The sequence below is a fragment of the Diuraphis noxia genome, unplaced genomic scaffold (genome assembly GCF_037042655.1).
Source record: "Diuraphis noxia isolate RWA-SAM2 unplaced genomic scaffold, SU_Dnox_SAM2 contig0001, whole genome shotgun sequence".
Taxonomy (NCBI): domain Eukaryota; kingdom Metazoa; phylum Arthropoda; class Insecta; order Hemiptera; family Aphididae; genus Diuraphis; species Diuraphis noxia.
In genome coordinates, this window is record NW_028301711.1 from 46,639,874 (window position 1) to 46,667,805 (window position 27,932).

General features: G+C 30.0%; 1 protein-coding gene and 1 long non-coding RNA gene across 4 annotated transcripts; one reads left to right on the plus strand and one right to left on the minus strand.

The window, feature by feature from the left end:
- On the plus strand, positions 1 to 21,749 carry LOC107165903 (uncharacterized). Of its 3 annotated transcripts, XR_016189455.1 has the most exons (7): positions 1 to 486; positions 1,933 to 2,053; positions 3,301 to 3,550; positions 7,394 to 7,641; positions 18,426 to 18,534; positions 19,171 to 20,491; positions 20,678 to 21,749. XR_016189455.1 is itself a non-coding variant. In XM_089216164.1 (6 exons), exons 1-6 carry the CDS (start codon positions 473 to 475, stop codon positions 20,361 to 20,363), a joined length of 1,935 nt encoding a protein of 644 aa, XP_089072290.1. In that variant the 5' UTR covers positions 1 to 472; the 3' UTR covers positions 20,364 to 21,749. The 3 variants fall into 3 exon arrangements, 2 of the variants coding, with proteins under 2 accessions (XP_089072290.1, XP_089072291.1); XM_089216164.1 differs by having other exon boundaries at positions 19,171 to 21,749; XM_089216165.1 differs by lacking the exon at positions 1 to 486 and adding an exon at positions 500 to 649 and having other exon boundaries at positions 19,171 to 21,749.
- On the minus strand, positions 20,980 to 27,932 carry LOC149060776 (uncharacterized). The gene is made up of 3 exons (XR_016189456.1): positions 27,679 to 27,932; positions 21,196 to 21,388; positions 20,980 to 21,117 (listed from the first exon to the last, which is right to left on the minus strand). It is a non-coding gene; the product is annotated as an uncharacterized LOC149060776 (long non-coding RNA).

Here is a 27,932-nt window from a genome sequence, read left to right on the forward strand (position 1 = left end):
TCGTCGATCAGTGATTGTTTCGCATGCACCGCGTTCGTTTGTTCCTTTTGACTTTGCGTCTGCTCGCCCATCCACCGGCGTTTTTTTCTCTCGCCCTGGCGCTATCACTTTTCGTACTGTTTTCTCTAATACGCTATCATCACCACCGATCGACCGACATCCGAGGTTGATTACAAAAACGATTAAATAGTAAACTTACTATTATAAAAATAGTACAATAACCGCGATTCTCAAACTCGTAATTATTACTTGATAACGATATCCGGCCTAGGTGCCCGTCAACGTTTTATCGGCGTAACGACTCTGTATGTCACGTCACCGTCGTTTTAAATACCTAAACATAGTAATATTATAACACCGGAACCACCACCGTCGAAAATCATACCCGACGCGATAAGTGTCGGTAAAACCGCCGCAACTAGCAGCACGCGCGATCCGAGACCACCGACAAAGGGCACGCCAGACTTCGATTATGGTCGTCATTTTGTGAGTAAACCATTATTATACATTTTTCTGTCCGTTTCCGCGTTTCGACACGAGAACATTTTGTGCTTTATTTTATAGTGGATCTTTAATTTAGTGTCGTATAGTAGCGATTAAAGACATGGTGATAGTTTTGTTTTGTGTCTTATATTGTGTTATCAAGTAGGTAGGTGACTTATTTGTCTATAGACCATTATATAATAATAATATTATGCTTGGATGCAATATTATTAGGCATCTCAAGTGTCCCGTGGATATTTATATACGGTATATATATATATATATATATATACATATATATAATTAGTAAATAAGTAGGTATACTATAAGCTTATTATCGTAATAATAATTGAGGCGTTGACATGGAAAAGGTACTAAGTCAAAAAAAATCAATTTTTCGTTTTTTCGTTGAAAAGGTACTAAATACATATGCCAATGGCCTGGAAAAAGAACTAACTCAAATTTCTTTAAATATTAATAATTATGTTGAACACAAGTGGCACTGGTTGTAAATCATCGTGGTTTGCTAAAATCAGTTTTTTCCTTCTCCTGTAAAATTTGGTTTTTATGACTTAGTACCTTTTCCATGTCAACAACTCAATTGTTTATCTATGTATTATTATTATTATCGTTTATCCTAATATCGTAGCTCTATTAATTGTATATACAAATATATCGTCATACGTCTAGTACAATTATTGAGAGACGTTAAACGCGTGATTGTAAATAATTGTTATAATTTTGAAAATCATTTTATGAATACATTAGTTTTCGTTTAGTTAAGCAAATCTATCTATACAAAATTACCTACTAGTTTAAATAATATGATATGTTTAAAAATTATCTTTAAATAGCTAGATAGTTATAAATAATTTACCTTAACTTTATTAAAGTTAATTTTTAACGTACTGTATGAACAATATTTAAAATCTGTTAATAACCATTACTAATCTATGAATATCTGCCTACCTCATGAATATTGGGTTTTTTTAAAAATGTATTGTATCAATTTTTATCAAAGAAAAATAACTAGGTAATAAAGTTTTAAGTCTAATATAAATATTATTTAAAATTACCTATATCTAGATTATTTGCTTTTGGTACATTTTTATTTTTGGTTTCTTTCATACTGCAGTTTATGTTATACAATTAAACTGTTTTTTCCCGAATCTACTATTTAGTAATTTATTGTCAATAGTTTTATGGGATCTAAATCAATTATCCGTACGACAACGCTTTGCTTTAAAAATGTAGATAGGTAATACCTAGTAAGTTAATAAATATAGTATTCTACGAAGTCTATAAATATTTTGAAAACCAAAGATCAATAATATTACCTGTAACAGTCAAGAGAATATAATAATATATTGTACAAATGTACAATATATTTCTTAGATTTATAAATTATAAATAGTAACTTGTTGTAAAGTTTTATTTGTGATATTTTAGTAAACAAGAATACGAAAATCAAAGCATGAGCAATGAATATAGTTACTCCCGTGGAAGACCTCCTGCAGAATCTATTTCTCGAATTGCAGATTGGGACATTAACGATTCGATAATTCCAAGGGTAAATTTTGTTTTGTATACAATTTTTTTAGTAGTAATTAGTAAAAATAACGCTTTGCGTATTACGTTATTTATTATTTGCATCCTTTTAAACGAACTGTTGACCATTACAGTACAACATAACATCTATATTATAGAACGTGATGGGTATCTATAATACCTAATTATATTAAATATGAAATTTTAAATTTTAAGATTTAATAATTATGATGTTTATAAACAAACCTATTTTTATAAGATATATTATGTTTTCTAACAAATATATTTTAATGCAGGTGTCACTTTAAATATTTTATTTTATTTTAATTTCAACATGACTTGATGAAATGTTGACATAGCATTTTAGAAATATGATACAATTTAAACTGTAATAAATTTTAAATGATTTGTCAACTAACTTATATATAGGCAGTGTTAGTATGTATTTAAAAACAACATTATTTATAGTCATCGTTAGGTTATAATTAAATATTGGATATTTACATTTTTACGTAAGAACTTGAACAACTTATTGTAAAATTAGGTTTTAATGTTTTAAACAATTTTAAAATAGATATTATATTAAAAGACAAAGAATACGAGTAAGAAAATCTAACCTACGATAAGTATATATTATAAGTATCCATGTGTTGTGAATTGGTTTTAATTGATATTATGTTCTATAAATGAAAATTTTGAATCAATATATTTATTAATAGTTTAATTTTAATAATCAACGGGTTTAAAATATTTCATGGAAAAATTATATTTTCGTGTTCAATCGATAGCTTTGACTTTGAGGGTGTACTTGTCTTACGAAAATCATGGGTTCCAGAGCTTTAGGTACTCCTTGAAACTTCATACATAAAACATATTACAAATTTACACAAACACGTTAGTTAGGTTACATGTTTTGCAATGTGTTGTGTAATCGAATTTAATGTATATCATAGATTTTTTTTGATAATTCTAAAATAATATAACATAATTATAAATGAATAAAATACTTTGTTTAAAAAAATGTAGGTTAGTCTACTTAAACTCTATCTAATAAAAACGATTTTTTAACATGTTGGACTGAACTTATACCTACTCTATTTTTCTAGTTTCCTTTATTATTATTTTCCAATTCTATTACTGCTTATTGTAAAAATACATTTGAATTTTTTTGCACTATTTACATTTTTTTTATTGTTTATTTTCTGATCTTTATGTGTTAATTTTGTTAAATTTTATCAATTGTCAGTGTTATGTTTTTATATTATCTAGGTAAGTAACTTTAACTTATGGGAAGAATGGGCTGACGGGCATTGTCGCTTGGTATACCCACCAAATTGCGAAGAAGCAAAGAGGCATGCTTCTGGATGGGCAATGAGAAACACCAACAATCACAATGTGCACATATTAAAGAAATCATGTTTGGGTGTTTTGCTATGCTCAAGAAGGTGTGTACTTCCTTCAGGAGACACTGTTCACTTAAGACCAGCTATATGTGACAAGGCTCGAAAAAAGCAACAAGGTAAGTTCTTATTATGTTAGTAAACAATGTAAAACAAACTTAAAAAACCAATATCTATGAAACTATTGAAACTAAGTTATACTTCTCACAGACTTTTACTTATATTCTTTTTTCACAATCACTTTAAGTTAATTGTTTTTAAGTGAACAAAATATTTAAATTAAAAAATGTTCGCCTTACGTATATTGTATATTAATATACATCTATAAAAACATTAATATGAGTAATACGTATTGGTTATTGCATAAATTAATGATTAATTGGTATAATTATTAAGTTTGATTTGGTTGGATACATTATTATTATACAATATAAATATATTTTATATGTTATGGAATCATTATATTTAAAGGGGGTGCGACAGTATTTTTTTAATTGAAATTTCTACAGATCTATAGTGTTTGGACAACAAGCATCAAAGATAATTTTTCTAAGTGTACGATTATAAATATATAAGTACTTTTTTTATTTAGAAAAGGAAAAGTACACAATCTAACAAAAATTCGGTACAATAAGCACATGTTTTGAAAGAAAAAAAAGCGGGTAAGTCGTGTATGTCGCTCTGCTGTATAGTAGGTTACAAGTGGGTTACTGTAATGGATGGAATTAAATTTGAATCCAATGATATTATATCATTGTATACAAAAAACGATTCTGAGCGAAGACGGTTTATCTGTCTAGGATATATCATAGATTATTAAAAATTTTCAAATCTTAGATTTAAAAAGAAAATTTTTTATGAATTTCTAGTTTGAAATAATTTGCGAATTTTCGTGATTTTTACATATGTTGTCAAAATTCAAACTTTGAATGCTTGTAAAAAAAAAATTGAGACTATGCATTTCTTTTATTTTTCAATTTTTATTGTAAAAATATATTATGAGCCTTATATTAAATTTTCAAATCTTAGATATAAAAAGAAAATTTTTATGAATTTCTAGCTTAAAATAATTTACGAATTTTCGTATAAAACTTTGAATGCTTAAAAAAAAAAGTGACTATGTATTCCTTTTATTTTGCAACTGCTATTGTAAAAATATGTTAGGAACCTTGTATTAAATTTTCAAATCTTAGAATTAAAAAGGAAAACTTTTATGAATTTATATCTAAGATAATTTGAACATTGCCGTAATTTTTACGTATTTAGTCAAAATTTGAACTTTAAATGCTTATAGAAAAGAATTGTGAATATATATTTCTTTTATTTTTCAATTGCTATTGTAAAAATAGATAATGAGCCTTATATTAAATTTTCAAATCTTAGATATAAAAGGAAAATTTTTTATGAATTTCTAGCATAAAATAATTTACGAATTTTCGTGATTTTTATATAATATGTTGTAAAAATTCAAACTTTAAATGCTTATAAAAAAAAATTGTGACTATGTATTTCTTTTATTTTTCAACTTCTATTGTAAAAATATGTTGGGAGCCTTGTATTAAATTTTCAAATCTTAGAATTAAAAAGAAAAACTTTTATGAATTTCTATCTAAGATAATTTGAACATTGCCGTAATTTTTACGCATTTAGTCAAAATTTGAACTTTAAATGCTTATAAAAAAAAAAATCGTGCCTACGAATTTTTAATATTTTTTAACTTCTATTGTTACAATGTGTTAGAAGCCTTGTATTAAATTTTCAAGCTTTTCTACCAAACAAATAAATTTTTATCGATATTTATAGAAAAAAAAACTAAAAAAGTTGAAAAATTAAAATGTCAGTAAACAGCTCAAAACAAATCTAAATATTTTGAAAATTTTATCAAATATATAAAACGCCTATATAAACATTCAGTCAAAATTTCAAGTATCTGCGGTAATTTGTTTTAGAGTTACACCAAAATAAGGAAATCGCTAAAAGTGAAAATCCAATGTTGTAAAAATTTAAATTTCAAATGCTCATAAAAATTTAATTTGAATTTCTGGTGGAATTTTTATTTGTGATAAAGATTGAAAAACTTGTAAGGAATCTTGTATTAAATTTTTAAATCTTAGATTTAAAAAGAAAATTTTTTATGAATTTCTAGCTTAAAATAATTCGTGAATTTTCGTGATTTTTACGTATTTTGTCAAAATTCAAACTTTGAATGCTTATAAAAAAAAATTGCGACTACGAATTTCTTTTATTTTTCAACTGCTATTGTAACAATATGTTAAGAGCCTTGTATTAAATTTTCAAGCTTTTCTGCCTAACAAATAAATTTTTATCGATATTAATTTAAAAAAAACTAATAATGATCGAAAATTTTAAATGCCTATGAATAGTTCAACTTAAGTCGAAATTTTTTGAAAATTGCATGGTGGATAGAATATACTTATAGTAACATTAGGTGAAAATTTCATGTATCTATGGTCATTTTTATTAAAGTTACATCAAAAACCAAAATCGATTTTGTCGAAAAATGAGTGTGCGTAAAATTTCCCGTTTTTCCCTTAATTTTTAGTTTGTTTTTCTCAATTATTTAGAAAAGTATTAAGAATTTTTTACTTTTGACCCCCCAAAGTACCAACTAGATTCACTTTCTGATCGAACGACGAGGTACTGAAGTCAAAAATTGAAGCATTTTTACTGCCCCAAAACGTGATGACAGACACAAAAAAAAAAAAAAAAACACACTTCGTGGTAAAATCAATAAAATCTAAAAATGTTTCTGATTTTCAATGATTCGTTTATGTGAAGATTATTTCCGTTTAATGTTCATTGACTGAACTCCCGTAACTAGTTAAAGTTACGAGGTTTGTGCACAGTTTTCATTTTAGTCGCCGAGCCGAGGTGGATTTTCAGAGACTTGGAAACCAGAGTTATGTTCATAAAGTTAATTTCCAAATAAATATAGATATTTTACCTACTAACATTTAGAAAAATACATATGCATTTAATATGAATGATTTTTAAATTATTGATAATGGTATAATACCATATTGCATTATTTTAAAGATGATGCTGGTCCATCATAATCTAACATAATAATACATTGTGTCTGTTTAAATAATATATCTTTACCGTATTTTGTGGCTATGCATGAATATATGAATAGATGACTTAACAGAAATTAATAATGAGAAAATTGCCTCAACATTCTAAATCGAGTTTTCTAAATTTGTTTGAATCGCATGGAAACCATATTTTTGCTATATGACTTTTGACGAAAATTGTTCTTCCATACAATTTTTTGTCATATACCTATATAAAATATTTCGATGCCATTCTAAGACAAATAAGACCACTAATTATGTATTTAAATTAATGTTTTTGATGGTATGAATTTTATTTGTATTTTATTTGCTTGCAGTACATTTTAACAATTAAGTTAAATTTAATGTAAAATAATTTTCTAAATATATGCATATATGCTATAAATCAATAATCAATGATTATTATTCATCATTAATATTAATCATAATAATAATGTCATAACTATATAGGTTGACAGTTGTCTGACATTAAAAACTATAACATGTATTAATCCAACGGTTGCTTGTCGCCTGTCGGCATCTTCAAACACGATTATTAATTTTCAGTGTACTTATTATATCTATTTTAACTTTAAAAATCTCTCAAGTATGAAAATTTTATTTTATTTTAAACAAATTTTCTTTTGAATATATTCATATAAATTCCTATCAAAATTTTTACTCCTATAAGTAGATTTTAATAATATGTTATTACTATTTAGTACTTACTACTGTAATTGTAACCCCTCTGGAAAAGTCCTGAGAGAGGGTTGGTGGGTGGGTCCATGGTATCCTAATATCTTGTGGTTAAAATTTACAATTGATAAACTCTAATGTTTGTGCCACTGTATCGTGACTAATTTCTGTGTTTGTATGATTATTTGTTAGGTAAACCGTGCCCGAATAGACAGTGTCATGGACACTTAGAGATTATGCCCTGTAGAGGACACTGTGGTTACCCTGTCACACATTTTTGGAGGCATACAGATTATGCAATTTTTTTTCAAGCCAAAGGTGTGCACGACCATCTGAGGCCTGAAGCCAAGTCTACTTCAGAAGCACGAAGAAGCTTTGGCACCAGCCGCAAGATACGAAACTGCATGATCCTGACTCGTGATGTTCCTTTCAATAATAAAGTAAGATTGAATAACAAATTACATTTAGAATTTGAAATATTAAACTTTCAATATTTGCCCAGTATTACAATATAATAATTATAATGATTTTCGCACCTACACCATTCATATCGTGAGCGTATACATAATTATACATAACGATAGTACGAAACGAAATAATATAGGTGCCTAGTCATTAATATTAACAATTTATTTTATAACAAAACATTTTCATATTTATAAAGTAAAAATGTGTATGTGTAATTCAAATATTAAATCAAATTAATTCAAGTCGTTCAAACATGTCCAATATCTTGTATAAATGTATAATTATTACATTCATGGTGTGATATATTACGATTATGATTTTATTGCTCTCGAAAATATATTTAAGCAATCTCAGAACTTCGTATTATGGTTTATCGATAAAAAAATAGCTAGCTTATTGAATTATAAAATAACAAAATAATATGTAGTGTGCCTGAGATACCTATTGACAGTAAAAAAAAAAAAAAAGGTAGTAATAAAAACCAAATAAATGAGATGCAGTGTCTAATAATAATAATATATAGTAGGTCTGCAAACATGTACAGCGGTCATCAATAACATAAAATACCTAACAATAATTATACGATATACACTGGGCACGGACAGCATAATCTGTCTATTCGATAGCTTGATCATTATCATTTCAGGCCGTGATTGTGTGTGCGTGCATGTGCGTATAGTGTTAAGACGCGTTGTAAATCAATGATATACAGTATACACAATGACGAAAGCGAAACCAGTGTTCACAAAAAATAATATTCTGGTTGGGTTATTTGTTAGGCTCTACGTCGGAGAAGTTTATGCTCGGGTGAACCTATTTTCCTTCCCTTATCGGGACGCTCGTCACTAACATTAAAATATTTTAAATGATGATGCTTAAAATTTTAAATTACAAATAGAGAACATTCTGAGAATCCGTCTTCGTAGATAATATTTATTATATTTAACGTACTTGCACAAATTAATTGGAAATATACGTTCGTAATAGTTATTATTAATCACCTGTATTCATTCGTAATAAATTATGTTTTAAAAATAAGTTATTCTCTAGAATCGGTTAATAATCAATATTATGGACGTTTTCGTAGTTATAATATTTTGGAAACCTTGAATATAATATATTTAAATTTTATGGGACATATTATTAAATTACATTAAAATTTTAAACTTAAATCAAAAGTAAACATATTATGGAATGTCACGGTGAATGTGTTAATATCTAGAACTAAAAAATTATGTAATAATTCTCGAGATGACATCTTATATCAATCGTCTTGTATACATCGTACATGGAATATAATATAATAATTATAATGAACTGGTGTAAAATAATATTATAGACATCGCGTCATCGTTTTCCTGGCCCATTCGCGCTCTGAGAATAGTTCTCCCCGTCTGTTTATCGTCTGTGGTGCTTTATCTTGTCAGTACACAACTGCATTCACATGTATGTTTAGCAAGTTGACATCGATAATGCTAATCATCCGGTTCGTTTATATACTAAATAGGATGGACTTTTGAGCGAAATCCTGTGAATTGATTTTGTACTAAATTTATTATTGCTCGCCGACCTTTTGTTGAGACGCTAGACAGCTGCTGCAGCCATAGAATAATATAATATTAAAATAATTATTATTATTGTTATGTGTAATTATAGTGCGCATGCACGCACGCGTATTAGGTATGTTAATTCAATTTTTGTAGGTGCCATATAAATCATTTCGGCGGAGAGGTCAAGTTATATGCAGAAAGGCAATAATAATGTTAAGTGTGTGGCTTGACGTGGCGCGTTGGCTGTTACCAATCGCGGAATGCGACTGGGAATAATTAACGGCCACAATTACTAGCTCCCGGATGGGTGACCGCCCAGGTTCATAGTAGTTAAAAACCTTGCCACACCGGGGTTGGTAAATTGAGTCCCAAATGACTTCTAACTCAGTAAGTTGAGTCCCGGAAAAAATAAGGTAGTAGGTAATTTGAGTCCCTGGGAAAAACGATTTATATGCATTTAAAATTTAAAAATATGCACTATAAAATGTTTATTTGTGATTTGTTGACTGCATCTATATGATTTTGAGAATAGAAACATGCATTTTTATTGCATTTTTATTAATTATATAATTATTTTTTTCTCCAACGATAAAATAACAATACTGTCTTAACAATACCAAAACACTCACAGTCAATAAAAGTCGATAACTTTTTAACATCGTACCTTTGATTAAACGCAATTAAGAAACCGATAAGTAGGGGCTTGTTCGTACGTATACAAAGTGATTCTTTTAAGTGGGTACACTAATATTATCTCGAAAAGTATTTACTTTTTTCAAAATATTTTTTTACATGAATTCAAGTTGTTTAAAAACCAACGTTTTTATTAAAAAATTATATTTTTAAATATTTTTTATCCTTATCATTTTTAAAGTTTTTTTACTTTTTTGAATGACAACATAGAGATTTGATTTCATATTCCAAAGCAGAATATTTTTCTAAGTATTTTTATTCATAAAAATCGAATTTAGGGCTAGTAGTTTTTGAGTTATAAGTATTTAAAGTTTAGATTGGCAGAGTGGAGTGGTACGGGGTTACCCCGCAAAATGTTTGTCCACTACTCCTCTTGTCTAAACTTTAAATACATATTATATAACTCATAAACTATTCGTCCTAAATTCGATTTTTATGAATAAAAATACTTAAAAAAAATATTCTGCTTTGGAATATGAAATTAAAACTATGTTGTCATTCAAAAAAGTAAAAAACTTTAAAAAATGATAAGGGTAAAAAATATTTAAAAATATAATTTTTTAATAATAACGTTGGCTTTTTAACAACTTGAAACCATGTAAAAAGATATTTTGAAAATAGTAAATACTTTTCGAAATAATTAGTGTAGGTACCCACTTAAAAGAATCACCCTGTATACTATATATACGTATATTACGGTATCTTAAATAAATAGAGTGTATAATTATTATAAAATAAATTAATAATAATGACATTTATTTTTATTTTTTATTTATTTATATTTTTAATATTTTTAATCAATATAAAACTAAATATTATAACCTTATATAAATAGCTTAACTTAAGTCAAAATATTTACTTACTACCAATTTTTTCCCGGGACTCAATTTATAGCTTTCAAAATGTATCAGACTCAATTTACTTAGCCCCTTGCCACACATACAAGTGTTTGCTACCTACCGTAACAAACGTACAACCTACTGTACCAAAACCTTACCCTTACCACAGTTAATAACCTCACAACAGCTAATGGCCTTAATCGCCGGACTTAAGATCAATAAAAAAAAATATTAAGTGTATGTGTCATTATATATATGTATATCATTTATATACAACATATCGCAACGCAAATAAAATGTTGCACATAATAATATAATAATATAATATTTATAACTTATAACTTTGGATGATAATTGTCGGCAGTCCGCCCGAAGGGGTCTAATCATGTTGTCGGCCGGCTAATTATTATACGTACGTATATTGGTATATTCGTTCCATTCGCATTCGTTTTAAATGTTAACAAATATCGTGATCACTGGTAGAGGTCCACACGATTGGTGGAAGATATATTATTGTTTTGTACGTAATAATAACAATAAAACGACTTCGCGCGCCAACATGATATATTATATTTTGCATATTATGCCTTTTCTCCAACACGCACAAGCACCGATACCTGTAGAGTATTTAAAGCACGATAGCGGGGTAGGGGTATACAAATGTATTCAGAGTTATGATTTTTTTCGTTTGCGTAGGTTTTTGATATAATAATTTATACTTATTAAACGAAATAACGCAGGTACACTACATGAGTATAAAATTAAGTTGAAAATATTATTTGTTAATTGTGGTGGTATGAGCCAGCATTATTTCGTTTGCATCATCCAACTGAAGAACGGTTTCAGTTTTCGAGTTGATATTTTATTTTTATAAAGGTTTAGGTTATGTAGATAGATAGTAAGTTGATACACACTAAAGTTGTAATTTTGATTCCAAAATGGTATTAGAAAAAAATCGAAATCTAAAACGAAGGGCTTTGCAATACATTCTTGCAGCGTGTCATTGATAATAATTATGGCAGAGGATTTGTAGCTCTAAAAAAGCTCTAAATATGCAAGCACTTATGCACTAAAAAAACCCATAATATGCAATTAAAATATGCTCATAAAATTTTTTTCTATCCTAATTTTAATCCTAATCGAATAAAAGCCCGCATGGTGTACACACGTGTATCTGTGGTGGGTGGTGATGTCGTAGGTATAGTGACGTTAAAATCGTTATCGCTTCTAAAGCGCGTCCAGACGGAGCAGCTTTTGCCGCGCGGCAAATACGCGTCCACACGGTGTGGCATTTATTTCCCAATTATTTTCCAGTAGACAATAATTAAAATACTTAAAAAATAAGAACTGATGCCCCGCGGCTTTGCCGAAAATACGTCCACACACACGCGGCATAGGCGAGCGGCACAAGCCACGCGGCTTTCCTTTGATGTATACCGCCTACTAGGCTGATCGGAAATTATGCCGCGCGACATCAAAAAAAGCCGCGGAAAATGTATTTATGTATTCACACTCATGTCGCGCAGCACGGCCGCGCGGCAAAAGCTGCTCCGTCTAGACGCGCCTTAAGAAAAATGTGTGCCCGAGCACAGTCAAAAACCATATTAAACGACAAAAATTAAAATTAAATAAATTTTTATCCAAACATTTTGACTGTATTGTTTGAAATAAAAATGTCACTGTGGAAAAAATCAATTCAAGTAAAATATGTCTCAAAAAATATAAAATAGCGTTTAAAAGTGTAAAATATGCCCTACCAAAAAAACGTAAAATATGCATTTATATGCATAATAAAATTTCAAAACTAGCTTTGTGGAAGCATGAAACGTATTTGTTTCACACTGCTAATTTTGTGACTGTGCAAAAAAAATATGCAAATGCTACAAGTCCTCTGCACTAATAATAATATATTAATTTGGGTCGATTTTTTCAAAAACATACGTATATCTAGTGAATTGGATATCGACCGTGATGTAGTTGCATTCGTTGTCGTGTGTGGCTGTGGTGCGCGCGAGGGGATTGAAAAATTATTTGTCTGGTACTGTTGAATAATTGTGTTTGTGCATTCTAAGTATTCGTTTTAAAGTGCATGTTTTAAATAATAAATTATTCTATACACTGTTTTACCCTCTTATAACAAATAAGTCATAACGATACATTTCTGATGAGTCTCCGATACCATCGTCTCGGACCAAACCCGATTGTGTGTCGGTCATTCATATTTATTGAATATGACGTCGGACCGTGAGTATCTATCAGTGTTTATTTCAGGGGGTTGACCGGGGGGTAATACCCCCCCCCCCGGAGAAAAATGTATACCCCCCGAAAAAAAGTATGACATTACGTAAATTGTATATTATGGTGCGATTATATATAGGTTAGGTTAGGTATAGTTAGACATATCCCCTTGAAAATTTACGATACCCCCCCCCCCCCCCCCGGGATAGAAGGTCTGAAATAAACAATGGTATCTATATTATTATATCTCCCGTAATATTATAAACACAAAGTTGTGTTTCCCCTTTTCAAATAGGTGTGGAAAAAATAGTGTACCTACAACAAAACATTTTATTGAAACGTTGTTTCCACTGATATAATAATATTATGGTAATGGTAACGAAGTTATAACGAAGCTGTACTGTAAAATGTCGCGGTGGTTAAATAAGGTCATGATTTTGTTTGTGAAATGTCACCTCTATCAATGCGTGTGTGGTACACTTGTACTCAGGGCCGCATTTAAGATTTTGACGCCCTATACAAATTAAATCGTTCACCACCCCTCCAGGGTGCCGTATTTTAGGGAGATATGTTTGGGTATTCCCTCCCTCCGTGAAAATATAAAATATACACTTTAATATACTACTTTCAAATTTTATTAAACAGGAATAATTTAATGAAACAAAAAAGAATTAAGGATTTAAAAATTTTTCATACTAATATTAATAATAATATTAAAATAAATTTAGCACTCGAATATTTAAATATATCAACAAATCAAATTTGCTGAATTAAAACTCTTAATTCTACATTTCTTGTGGGAAAACTCTTTAATTGTATCGTAATTTTTTTTTGGATGTTATATCTGAATTTTTAAAATAGAAATATATTAAAATCGGTATACTATTATACTAACTATAATTTATTGTTTATAATATTGAAAAATAGAAATATAATCTATACCTTTAAAAAATAACATAATATAGTTATTATTTTAATTGGGGTCCTTGAGATTATAATATTATTACATCATAATAATATCGCAGTGTTATAGTACAGTGGTAAAAATCGTGCCCAGTTGCATTATATCGCCACATAGCCCATACCAGAGGTTTTCAAACTTTTTCATCCCGCGGCTCCTTTGGATGTGTTCACAATATTTTGACGGCTCCCAAATTATTATCAAAAAATTGAAACAACGCACTGATACAATATGGCCAATATTTTATATGAGTGATAGTAATAGTGGCTTTAGTACTAGAAATAAAAATTCAAATGGTCGCGTCGTAACGTATGTCGTTTTAATTTCAAATTATTATTGCAAATAATATTTATGATAATGATACAAGGCCTAGGTATGATGTTGGTTTCCGGTGCTTTGACGCGGCTCCTTTTGCAAGTTGCAACGGCCCTGGGGGCCGCGACACAGTTTGAATACTTCTGGCCTATACCAAGGCGACCCCCACACTGCTCCATGATAACGTCAACAGTGGTTTCCGGAAAAATCATTAAAAGCAATTTTTGATGTGAAAAATCTATTGCAGCGGTTTGCGCGTAAACATGATATGCTCCTTTAAAATAAAAAATGTTTTTACTCACAAAAAACCAGAATATTTTGTTTTTGATAATGACACTATGCCGTGTTTATTTCCTTTAATAAATCAGTTATCATGCATATTTTCTATACAAATAAATTCTGATGTTTCACATCTGCCTGGCGTCTCGCAACGGCTCACTTATGTATGCGATCAATGGACTCGGGTGTATTTTTTTTATCCACTAAAATACTAAATGGTAAGCGATGACTGCGGTTATTAACGTATGCATCGGATTCGATTCAATTTACTGTTCTCTAGTTTGGTATAACTTTTTACGTATACCGCTTACTAATTTACTATAATATTATAGTAACTGAAAGATTCAGCCGATCACAGCGGCAAATTGTTTTTCAGAAATCACGGTTGTTCAGCGTTCACGCTATCGCGGTGGACTGTGAGTTGGTCGCCTCTAGCCAGTATTTTGAAAACAGCCTAGGTTTTTATCGCACATAATATACGACACTAACTTGATTGTCATCGGTTGCGATATTATTATTGTCGTCGCGTTGTGTACGTCAAACTGGAATAATCGTATTTCCGAGAGGCCGCCGCCCGTAATAATACCCAGGTTATATAGTATTATATCATTACCGTTTTATACGAGCAACGACGAGTTTTCGTCTTATATTTATTTTGAGTGCGCGCATGGTAAACGGTTTCAAAAGAGTAGTGAAACGTACGTTTATTTACACGGATAATAATGATAATAATATGTCGTGTACTTGCGTGTAAAGACGAAAGATGTTCAAACGGTATTACGAGCATGGCAATTTCACACTCTATCGCGTCGCATTTGCGGTAACGCGATTATCGCAAAAACTCCTCGCTGCCGCCGTTTAAAATACTTTTAAAATTTACATTTTAAAGTTTAATATTATATTATAAATTTATAACATAAATTGTTGTATGTTTATGACATTATTATCGTCGTCATACCGATACTTTTTATTATTCACGCGATCTGTTTAAAAGGGGGATGGGTGTTGAATGCGGATGACTGTCCCTCGCTGGCCGGCACAGACACCGCCACCACGATTTGGTCATGACGTGGCGGCGTCAGAGCATAATTAATTGGCACCCCACGGGCCGAATAAACAATAATAATTATTACATCTTTATTTATAATTAACACATTTTACTAATTATAAATAGCTATTACGAAATACGACCGACTGACTAGACTAATAATAATTCACCCATTTAGAATTATATATTTTGCAATAATTGTCTTACCTACAATTACCTGACTTCGATAGATTATATTACAGCCGCCGTTAAAATATTGTTGTTGCAGTCATTTTCGGTGGTCTTTGTTCGGTAACGCTTAGAATATAAAATTGTGTTATTTATATTTTACTTTAAATATACTTGTCGTTTCTTTAAATTTATATTCAATTCGAACGTGCTCTAGATATTATGTTCATAACCGGTGGTGCTACATATTGTGCCAAGAACGCGACGATTATTTTTTCATTATTATTATTAAAATCCAAATGTACTCGATCAGCTTATCTTTCATATCTTCTGTACTCAAAAACTGTGGTAAATTCACAAACGCGTTAGACCGTTAAACTAAATTAGTATATAATTTAATATATTTATATAAACTTTATGCTTGCATTCGATAATTTAGAGCAACAAGATACGAGTGAGATGTACACCTTTTTCAAAAAAAAAAAAAAAAAAAAATACAAACATAAATTATTGCATAGTATCTATGTTGTATTATTCTCTTTGGTCAGCCCTGCCCTTACGACGTATATGAATTATAATAATTAAATCCGTTTGGTATTGTCTTTAAAAAAAAAACCTTTAATTGTAGGTTTTCATAGATAATAAACACTGGCTGGCACACATACAAAAAAAAAAATAATAATAAAAAAAGAACGCCTAGTCTGCTGCCCATGAATCATAAAATATATTATATGAATATGAATGGTACGAACAACGTGAATGGATTTTGACAACATATTGTAGGTCAAATCATAAATACTAAAACTCGATTTCTCCGTTGATTGTACATTCTTATACAAACAAACCCGAGGCAAAAAACGTTCGATGGTGGAATTCACAAGTTTGACTTTTAATCACTAGTTTTATATTGTAATAATAATAATAATGATAATATAAAATATTTTAATATTTGTATTGACGTATTATAATACAATACCTACCTATAAATGGAATTGTATACGACGCGCAACATTATTTTAATATTATGGCTGTTGAGATGGCTTACGTCGAGTTAAAAATTTAAAGATTAGTTAACAAATTATTTGCTTTTTCTCTCTTTTAATTATGATTTACAGTTGATAATGATTTAAATACATCTGGCTATTAGTTGTTTATTGACTTAAAAGTACGAACATTATATATAATTAATTTTATATATGAAATGGCAATGCAAATAATTAATTATTAAAACTAACTACATTATTATTCCTCGGCCAGTTTTAAACTTTTTACGTCTGATATTTTTCTTATTAATTAATTGTGTTTTGTGTTGAACCAAACGATGAAAATAATAATAATTTCGAATAGAACGTAACAATCTGATAATACCATTATGTCTGCCGCGCCAAGTTACACGTCTTTGAAGTCTTTGAAGTCTTTGAACTCTAGTTGTTCGTCGAATAAATATAAAAAACCATTTATACCTTCCAAGAAGGCCGTTTTAAAAGATCAAATTGTTTCCTCAAAGTTTACGGATGTTAAACAGTTTGTTCCTTCGTACATTAAAACTGAACCAAAACCCGACATTTACTCTCTCATGACGATGGCGTACGGAAAAATTTGGCACGAGGAACACAAAGCATATGAGAAAAGCGTTATCGAACAGAGCCTAATAAAAAAAAAACCACCGAAACGGCCTACATTTCCATCCAAGTGTCTCCCTAAGGTAACTGAGGAGTTGGTTGACTTGGCAGGAGGAGGTGACGTATTGCCGAAGAAATCGGTCCGGACAAAATACCAAACCGATGTCAAAAATACTAAACATTTAAACCCAAAACCAAAAACTGTTTGGAAATAATATTTTATTTTAGATTGTATAACAAAATGTTGTTGGTTACCACAATATTAAACAACAACACGATGTAATTTATTATATTATACAACGATATGTTTTAAAATGATTATGTCATTTATATAAAAACGATGATAATTATTCAATAGGTACTTACATAGTTTTTCATAAGTTGTTGTTATGAACCAAGAATTTAAAAGCTACACTGAAAAATTTTAATTTTAAACAATACAATTCGTTTTCTTGGATATCTAGATATTTTTATTAGGTATGCAATTACACATAGATAGGTATACGTTTTCTTAGTTAAATTATATGTATTTTCGAAACAAAATGCAAAACTTAATCCTTAAATTGAATACTTAACATAAACTTATTTAATCTAAATAAACGGAACCATTCAGGTATAACTTTGATTTCCATCTTTGAATGCAGCAGTAATTACTGTTGGAAATTTATATTATTAAAAATTAAATTGCAACGACTCCTATTTACATGGATAAAGAAATAGGGTTGAAAACTTAGACAAATATTTAAATTAGTTTTGAATAAAAATATTTTTCTCTCGTTCGGTGTGATACAAATTATTATAATTTCATTACTTTCTAACTAACTTGTATATGAATGAAAGTTACCTGAAATTTTATAAAAGTATCTTAAACGTTAAACATATAATATAATCTTAGCTTGTATATAGTATAGAACGATAATATTATGCAATATACATTTAATAAAAAAAATAAATTTCAATTTAATGTTGTAAGTCTGATAGTAGTTTAGATAATAACATTTTTGCAATGAAATTAAATATATATTAATTAATTTTTTTTTCAGGTATTAAATTTAAAAAATCAAAAGCAGAAAGCCATTAATAATGGAAATCGTAAACAGTATTTAAGTACACAACTATCTCAAGAGCCGATTTCTGAGAACCGAAATATAAGTAAGTTGATGCTAGTATTTTTAATATCTTTGTACATGATGCAGCGTGATTTCATATGTATGTTATTTAAGACTTGAAATAAAAGAATAATATTATTAAGTTATTTTGGTTTTCATTATATTTTGAAACAGCTCGAACATAAAGTTAATTTACATTTTAAAGGCGTGGATATTGAATAATTGTACAGGAGTATTTGACTCAGTCGATAATAAATGATTCGATATAAACATAGTGTTTTAAAGAAACCTTATAACTTTCGAAAATTTGATGCAATATGCATAGAATGATTAGTGATGAACTTATTATTTAGAGAACACTTACAAATTCTTCAATATATTTTTTTGAGTTATTTATTATTATCAATGAAAAAAATAGAAATAGTTTTTTGAGAGACTACTCAACTTTTATTTAAAGAACGAAGTTGATATAATTATGAATAATAAACAAAGACACAAATATAATGTGAAAGGGAGAGATTGATCTCAATTTCCCGATATGTGTATAATTATATGATCAAAAACATTTTTTTTTTTTTTTTTTTTAAATACTTATAATTGTTTTATTTTTTGAACGCCTACAATAATATAATAATTGATCAACAACGATTAATAATTTGTTTATTTCAATACTTTGTAGACTCTGGCTGTTCGTGTCTTCCTTACTATTGCGTTTGCAACAACAGCCGTCTGACTGCACCCGGTCCAGAACCCGCGACCACCATCCTCCAGCATCAGCAATCATCCTACCCCGCCCAACACCACCACCATCATCACCATCATCGTCACCACCACCACAACAACAACAATAACAGCAGAAGTAGTAGCAGTAGTGAAGATGACCAACTTCACCGCCATCAAGATTGGGCGATGGCAGCTGAGCTGCAAAACTATCATGTACTGCAACAGCCCCCGTCCGGACCTCCCCCATCATTGGCCATCGTTCAAAACATGTCCGCCTCTGACTTTGGGTTCGTGGCCGGACCGCAACCTGCGTCGGCCGTCTACTGCCATCCAATGCAGCAGACAACCACCGTCACCGATGACGATGACGTGTTTCAGCTGCAGCGAATTGACCAGCGGCCACCGGGACAGGACGCGGCAACCGCTTCTTCGGCTTACCACAAGTGTTCGCCGACGACCGTGTTGGACTTGGGCAGTGGCACAATACACAAAAGCACGGGGCAGTGCAGCAGTGACAACGGCGGCGTCGGTTGGCAACACTACCAGCCAGTCGACTACCATCACCCGGCCGCGGTGCACCATCACCACGATCACCAGCAGCAGCAGCAGCAACAGTGCTTCCCGTTACAGCAGAGCTGTGATGGCGTCGCCTATCACCATCCCGGGCAGCAGCTGCAGTACGCCACCATCAAGACCGAAGACGACCAGGAATCGTTGGATCTGATGTACCCGATGGCGGTACAAGACGTGGACTACTATGCACAGCTGTCGTCCTGTTCGTCGTCGGCGGACGCGTCATGCCTCAAGGCAGCGTCGGCGGCGGCAAGTATGCAGAACGACGGGTCCATGGACTTTATCGGCGCCGACGCAACGATGCCGTCCGACGTCTCCGCTTCGCAGCACGTCGTCGACTACACGGTCCTCGATCCCACCAAACTGTTGTTGACCAACAACAACTTTTACATGGACTCATACTGTGGTGGCGGTGGCGGCGGTTCAGAATCCAGCAACAACAACAACAACAACAACAACAACAATAACAATAACAACGACGACGATCACCACACTGCCGTAGCCGCTGCTGCGTTCAATGAGTTTCAACTGAACGCTGTTGACATTCATTCTTGGTCGCAGGCCATCGATCAGTGAATTTGGCGATCACCAGTCGTCAGATATTCATTGTACAATTGTATATATGAATACTATGTATAGAGTGGATCGCGCAAATGGGAGGACTTGCGAAAATTTTTCATAATTTGAACCTTCGTCACATGATGGTGTGTACCGCTGTATATATGTAAATAATAAAAAGGTGTATTTCGTAATGAAATTTTGTTTAAGAGCGTGAAATGTTTGTAAAATTAGTAATTTTATCAATAGCGTATTTTCATTTTGATTTTTTTTCCATTCTCAATTTATTGTACTTTAATATTTTATTTATTAATTTTTTTTTTTTTTTATAGTTAACGAATTTAATCCAAAGGTGATGGATTGTTGATAATTTGATAATTTTTATAGACTAGTAAACGTCGCTAATTTTGCAACATCGTCACATATACCTATAACGAAACATATTTCAACTTTCCTTATAACGGTCAGACTTTCGTGAAAAACTTAGTTTAAAGTAATAATGTTATATTCGTTTATAAACAAAAATGTTCTCTTCTATTTTTTTTTTATTCTTTCTTAAAACGTTAACTTTGTGCCATTTTTTTTTTTTATTACATCGCTTATTGTTAATTGAAAGTTCTTAATCATACGTACAAGGCCAATTGAGTTTTTTTTTTTGTTCTGTGCTTCGACTACGTGTATCTGTTGGCTGGTTCTAGCGTTTGATTTTTATGCCAGTGCACGGAACTTATTAGTGCGATGTTGAAATAAGTACGAACAGTTCGATCTGACCCTGTAAAAATGTAGAAATTGGATACGGTAAAAAAATTACCAATCGTTTAAAAAAAATAGAAATGAAAAAGTCCCGCACCTTTAGATATTTTCCCCACGAAATGTTTGTAAGAAATGACCGCACTGCAGAAATAGTCATGTTTTTCAAAACGCATTTTAAAACGTAAATTTTTCAGTTTAACCAATTAGACTTGACTTAGGTCTTAAAGACTTAGTAAAATAATATATTACATTTTCAAGACCATACTTGAAAATGATAAGCAAAACCGCACCTGTAATTTAAATAATAATAAGATTAGTACTTATAAATATCAAATGTATTGTAATAATATTGTTTTTATGTTATGATTATCTATTTTATAATATTGTTATGACTGGTTAGTTTTAAAAAGTGTGACTCGCGAAAAGCATACACAAACTTATACCTAATATAGAATAAACACACACTATATGCTCGGCAGACTACTCGAGTTACTTTTAAATTAGTATTTTAAATCAAGACCATTGTTCTAAGTTTAAAATTTTATAATATTATATGCTTGTATTAAAAACCGAGATTTGTAAATTGTATTTGACACATGTTTTGAAACGATAGTGTTTAAAATACCAACAAATAAATTTAATTGAAAATAATATTGTTGAGTCATATTTTTTATTATTACTGAAATAATGACAATAAATGTATTTTATGTGTACCTTCTTTGGATCGAAAAATGCAGGTTTAGTAGATGTTCTGCTGATAATAATATAATATTGCTTCATTTTTATACATCTATGGCTCTATAATATTCAATCGTATAATAATATTATGTTTATTATTTCTGTGTGTCCAATATTGAAAAATTAATATACGAATTAATTTTCAAATCAGCACAATTCTTCGGAACATATATATATTTTTTTTAGAAAAGTGTAATTATACTTTTCAGTCCATGCGAAATCTTAAATAATGTGCTTAATTTAATTTTTAATTTTTACAGTGGTCCTACGAAAACTTTAACTAATAATAATAGTAATAGTGAAATTAAAATACCTACCTTGGTTTTATTCGTGGTTCAGATTTACTTATGGTTATGTTATTACTTATTATATATTTCAATCGTTGGTTTTATTTATGTTTGAATATTTCTTGGCGTCGGTAAACAGAATTAAATTTTTAAATATTCCAGAGGACGTCGCACACCACATGTTTTGTCCGGATTGATAAACATACGACGCGCGACGTAGCAAATTTTCGTTCACTAGTTTCAATAGTTTGTAGTTAGTTTCGATATTAAAGTGAATTGACCTATTGCCAAATTTTTTAGTATGAACATTGTCGGCTGTGTTCTCTCTTCGGTTATTTACTATATTTTAATTTTTAAGTGAGACGAGTATGTAAATTATTGGTTTTTGAAAATGATCATAATTCACTTGAAAATTAAAATTTTGTAAAAGCCAACGATAGAACACATATAATGTTTTTACCTAAAAGTTTGATGAAAGGTCAATTCACTGAATCATTAAAACATTCAAAACTTACAGCACACTATTAAAACTAATAAACGAAAATTTGCCATGTGGTACATGTGTAAGCGGAGCATTGGCGTGTTTAGGATTTGTCAAGGAGAGAGGAGGGATAACGTTATCAAAAATTGAATTTCCCTTTGAGGAACGGGTAGTTCATTTACCATCGAAATCACAATATTATAAATAAGTAACAAATAACAGACCAGGGGGTCTACCCCCCCCCCCCGTAACTATGCCTCTAAAGCGGGGACATCACAGCAGGTACATAACTAAACGATTCTTCTTAAGCTATTTAGAAACATAAGAAAAATTAGTTTTATTAGTTTTTTTTAAAATTAATTGTCAGTACAACATTTTTCGCTCGTTTTAAAAAATTTGAAAATATAATACATAGTTTTTCATATGTTGTTGTTATGAACATTGAAATTCATAACAATTTTTTATAAGCGTTTGAAGTTGACATTTTGACAACATTTATCAAAATCATGAAAATCGGCAAAATATTTGAGCATATACATAAGACTACTCACTGGGGATTTAAATCGTTGTTTACCTACCTAATGAATTTTACACTTTTTAGTATCAAAAATATTTTTCTCTCTTCGATGGTTTTAACTACTTTATAGTTCATATTTGCCATAGTTTGTTTGTATTATGTCACGGTTGTTCTTTGTCTAATTTATTAGTGTGCAGATATGTACAATAAACTTATGTATTATCAAATATCTGCGGACTAGTGTTGACAATCAACATTGGTATTTGTCTAAACCACAAATTATAAGAGGTATATACTATCGTACAGATAATTATAGTTATTTTATTTCCTATTGATACATGTAGGTAATAGGTATTATTGATATAAAAATTGGAATAAATTTAATATTAAAAAGCGGACGTCGCTCTGCTGTACCTACATTAGTGTACAATTGGGCTACTGAAATGGATGGTATTAAATATGAATTCAATGATATAATATATTTATATGCGAAAAACGATTCTGAGCGGAGACGGCTTGTAAGTCTAGGATATTTTATAGTTTTATACTGTATTAATTAAATTGTTATTTAAAAAAAAAAAATGTAGGAACCTATAAAATAAATTCCAAATAATCAAATCAGATTCGACTGTCACAATGTTTCATAAAGTATTATAATATAAGTCATTAACGACATTAACTATTAAAATTAAAATACAAAGTAAACCCAAGAAATTTCAAGTACCCACGAATAATATTTTTAAATTACAACAATATAATTAAAATTATTATTCTTGGTTATTTATATGTAATTTCATCCAAATTTGAACTTAAAATAACTATTAAAAAAACTGTGTTTGTATAATTTTTAAATTGTTTTGTTACAGAATTAACTACAAAGGTAGGTACTACGTGGAACTTTGTTTTAAAATTTCAATCCTTAACTACTAAAGTTAAACGTTTTATACATTTTTAACAACCAAATAATTTGTAAATTTTCAATTAAATAAATGTTGTCAGAATTTGAACTTTAAATGGTTATAAAAAAAGCATTTCTATGTATTTTTAATATTTTCCAACTGCGCTATTGTATCAACTTATGGATGACCTTGTATTAAATTTTCAAGTTTTTTGTACTAATGAATACAATTTTATTGACATGTATAGAAAAGAAAATGGAAAAACTGAAAATTTTAAATGTCTATAAATAAAATAATTAGCAATTCTTTAGAGGTAAATGTTTTAATGCTTAACTAACTTGTTGAGAAATATTAAGAGGATGCCTCTAGTGCACTTGTTTTCTCCATCTAACAAATATACAATATGGCAAATTTTACGTTGACTACTATACGTTTTACTTGTATAATTTCAAAAATTAGAGTGAACTTACCTAGTATAAAATTAAATATTATCTGGAGCGTCTCGAGGGATTTTATTGATATTATTATTTTTAAGTAAGTTATGATCGTTTTAAAATTTATATAAAATATATATATAACAAAAAAAAAAAACAGTTTAAAAATGGTCAAAACTTACTTAAAAATAATATTATATTATCAATAAAATCATCCAATGCCCTAGATAATATTTCATTTTTATAATAGGTACCTAAGTTCACTCTAATTTTAGAAATAATACAGAGTAAAACGTATTGTTGTGAACGTAAAATTTGCCGTGTTGTTCAGTTTATGAGACGGAGACGACAAATGTCCGTGTGGCGTGCTCTTAAATATAATTGGCACGTGCAATTGTTAAATTTATGGAATGGTTTTATTATTACTCGAATATAAAAATACATTTTATACCATTTACGACTGTCTCGTCAACACAACACCGACCATTCAAACATTTCACTCTTCTTTTACAGAGAATTAGCATGAATTTGCATGAATTTGCATGGCTATTGCCAAAATTTGTATGACAAAATTTACATCCACATCACGAAAAAAAGTTTGTGGTGCTGGAGAGACATCTTACCAGCGCCAATCAACATGACTTGACCACAAAACTTGATACACCAAATTTTAGAACGTGATTAGCATGAATTAGCACGATAACTAAACAGACTCCGAAATTCGCACGAGTGAAATTTGGTGTATCAAGTCATGTTGGGTGGTGCTGGTGAGACGTCTCTCCAGCACCGCTCATTATTTTTTTTTGCGATGCTGGTGTAAATTTTGTCATGCAAATTTTGGCAATAGTCGTGCGAATCCAGGCTAATATATAATAATTCACATGCTAATTTTCTGTAAAAGAAAAATGTAAAATTTTTGAATGGGTGGTGCTGGCGAGACAGTCATATACTGTTAGTTGTTATAAACAGTATGAACTGCCGTACTTTTATGGTAGTAGTAGTTACAAAAAAAAAAAATAAGTTATTAGCTAAAACTAAACATCAACTTTACATATTTTCAAGTGTAAATTACTTGTGTGTAATACCAGGTATTCAGACTAATGCAGTGAAAAAAACTACCACGACTCGGTGCATGCGGATCACTGCATTTCCGCTGCAATAATCTGGTCGCCCGTTTATTAGCGCTGCTTTGCCTGGCCTAAGGTATCTTGCCATCAACGGAGAATCGTTCAGATCACTGTTATTCATATTCAGAATTTCATATAATTATATCGGTTTAATTATCAAAATTAAGCTGTCAGCTGTAGAGAAATATTTAACGTCTACGTAACACATGCGAGTGAAGAGGAGTCCTCGTAACAACAAAGTAAATTCTAACTAAAACTTTAAAAAATGATACTAATTAAGTAAATGCTAAGAATTTACAACTTTCTATGTCGTTTTACGGAGGTTTAACAATCAATTTTTTCCATACACCAATCGTTAAAATATAACTTCGATAGTATGATAATATTATTGTGGCCTTCACATTAAACTTATCAAAATGATATTCAATGATGCCTACATTGATAAATATTAAATATAAGAAATTATTAATTGGACAAGAAACAATGATCCATATTAAGCACGTTAGGAAGAATTCATGCTAAATTTTTTACTTGTTTTACTCAGTGCATTTATATTGTCTTCCAATTATTGAAGCATATAGGTTGTACTATTTTATGCTAAAGAATAACAAATATCACTGAAAGTTACCTTAACTGCTAATTTATATTAATTTAATTTGATTGATTACCTAAATTTTACATGTATGAACTGTTGATTGTACCTATATAGTATATATTATATATATATTTTTTTTTTTTTATTTAAGAAACTTGGTGAAAACCACTAAACACAATAAACGTGTAATATTTACTAAATTAGAAAAACATTTTTTTTTTTAATTTAAATTATGAAACTAGCCTGGTTGAATAAATTAAGTGTGGATAAAATAACAGATTGAGAATTTCAGGAAAGGATAGATTGAGGATTGGCTGGAATATTTAGAGAATTAATTAAGGAGAGAAAGCTTTTGTGTTGGGAGAACTTATATTATTGCGTATTATTATGCTAATAAATTAAGATGATGCATATTAATACCAGAACTGCATTTGTTTTTAGTGTTTTTCAATGGTGTTATATTTTAATATTAGAGTCCCTAAATAGTATTATAAACAATTTATGTTGAGCATTTCACGTTTAATTTCGGTTATTTTAATATGAGTGCATAAGGATGTTGGAAATTGGAACATTTCATGCATATTTTTTGTCCCTTTATATAGACCAATAAGTGAAAGCTTAGTTTATGCATATACGGTATATATATATACTATCCGATGGCCAATTACTGTTTTCTATGCACATATATGAATTTATTAGGTAAGCTTATTTTCTGGGTTATGTAGGAAAATACTTTTTTATTTATTTTTTTATTTTAAGCCTTAAAAATTATTTTTTTCAATTCTACATACCTATATGTATAATAAGCAACAAGCTGTAACGTTGAATATGTTGAATCTAAAATTAAATTTTAACTTAACGTTGTACCTAACATTGTAAAAAGGTTAATGAATACAAATATTTTGACAACATTTAAATCAGACCACTGGCAGTAGGAACTTGAAAATCCATCTTTGTTAATAGTTTTTAATATAATTGGTAGATTTAACGGGTAATTTTAAGGCGCATTTAAAATACTTTAGAATTCCTAGTGATTTTAGGTCTCTTACATTGTTGTAAAATATAACAAAATATATATTATGACAATCCATGTATATAATAAATTGCCAATATTCCAAATTGTCTGATAGCCTACATAGATAAAAATATAATAGAGGATGGATTCTGATGTGTTGATGTTAGGGGTTAAAAAAATATAAATATTTTACATTTTGAATGTTGAATCGTTTTACAAAATAACAACTCCTTCTATACTGCATCAGCGTGTTGTTTTGAACTCGCTCGATTTAATATAATATTATTTTAAGCCTTGTGGCACCTAAACTGAATTAACGCAATGGCAAACACGCGTACCTATATGATATAAAATATAATAGTGTCATTAGGTACTCTCATTGTTCAATAATTATTTCTAAGTCGATAACAATGTTGTATAACAATATAATATGTAGATAATGTAGAACGCATAATTTATTAGTATACCATAATAATGTGTTACTCACTTAGTATTGTGCGTAAAAACGCGTAGGCATGAGTGTGATGCCCATCCGGCTCGGCGTGCATAATAACATAATATGCCGTGTGTGAGCGATTAGTGTTTTCGGAAACCGTTCCTGATGTGTCGGCCGACGGACAGGAAATTTGTTGAGAAAAAAATATTTAGGGAAACCGTCGGCGATACAAATTGAATACGAACAGTTTCCCATTCCGGTGGTCTTGTGTGTTTTCGTGAGCCGGAGCGCGCCGGTGAGTAGGA

Coding starts and splice junctions, on each gene's coding strand:
- LOC107165903 (XM_089216164.1), top strand. Junction 2,054..3,300: donor ACGATTCGATAATTCCAAGG/GTAAATTTTGTT, acceptor TATATTATCTAG/GTAAGTAACTTTAACTTATG. Junction 7,642..18,425: donor ATGTTCCTTTCAATAATAAA/GTAAGATTGAAT, acceptor TTTTTTTTTCAG/GTATTAAATTTAAAAAATCA.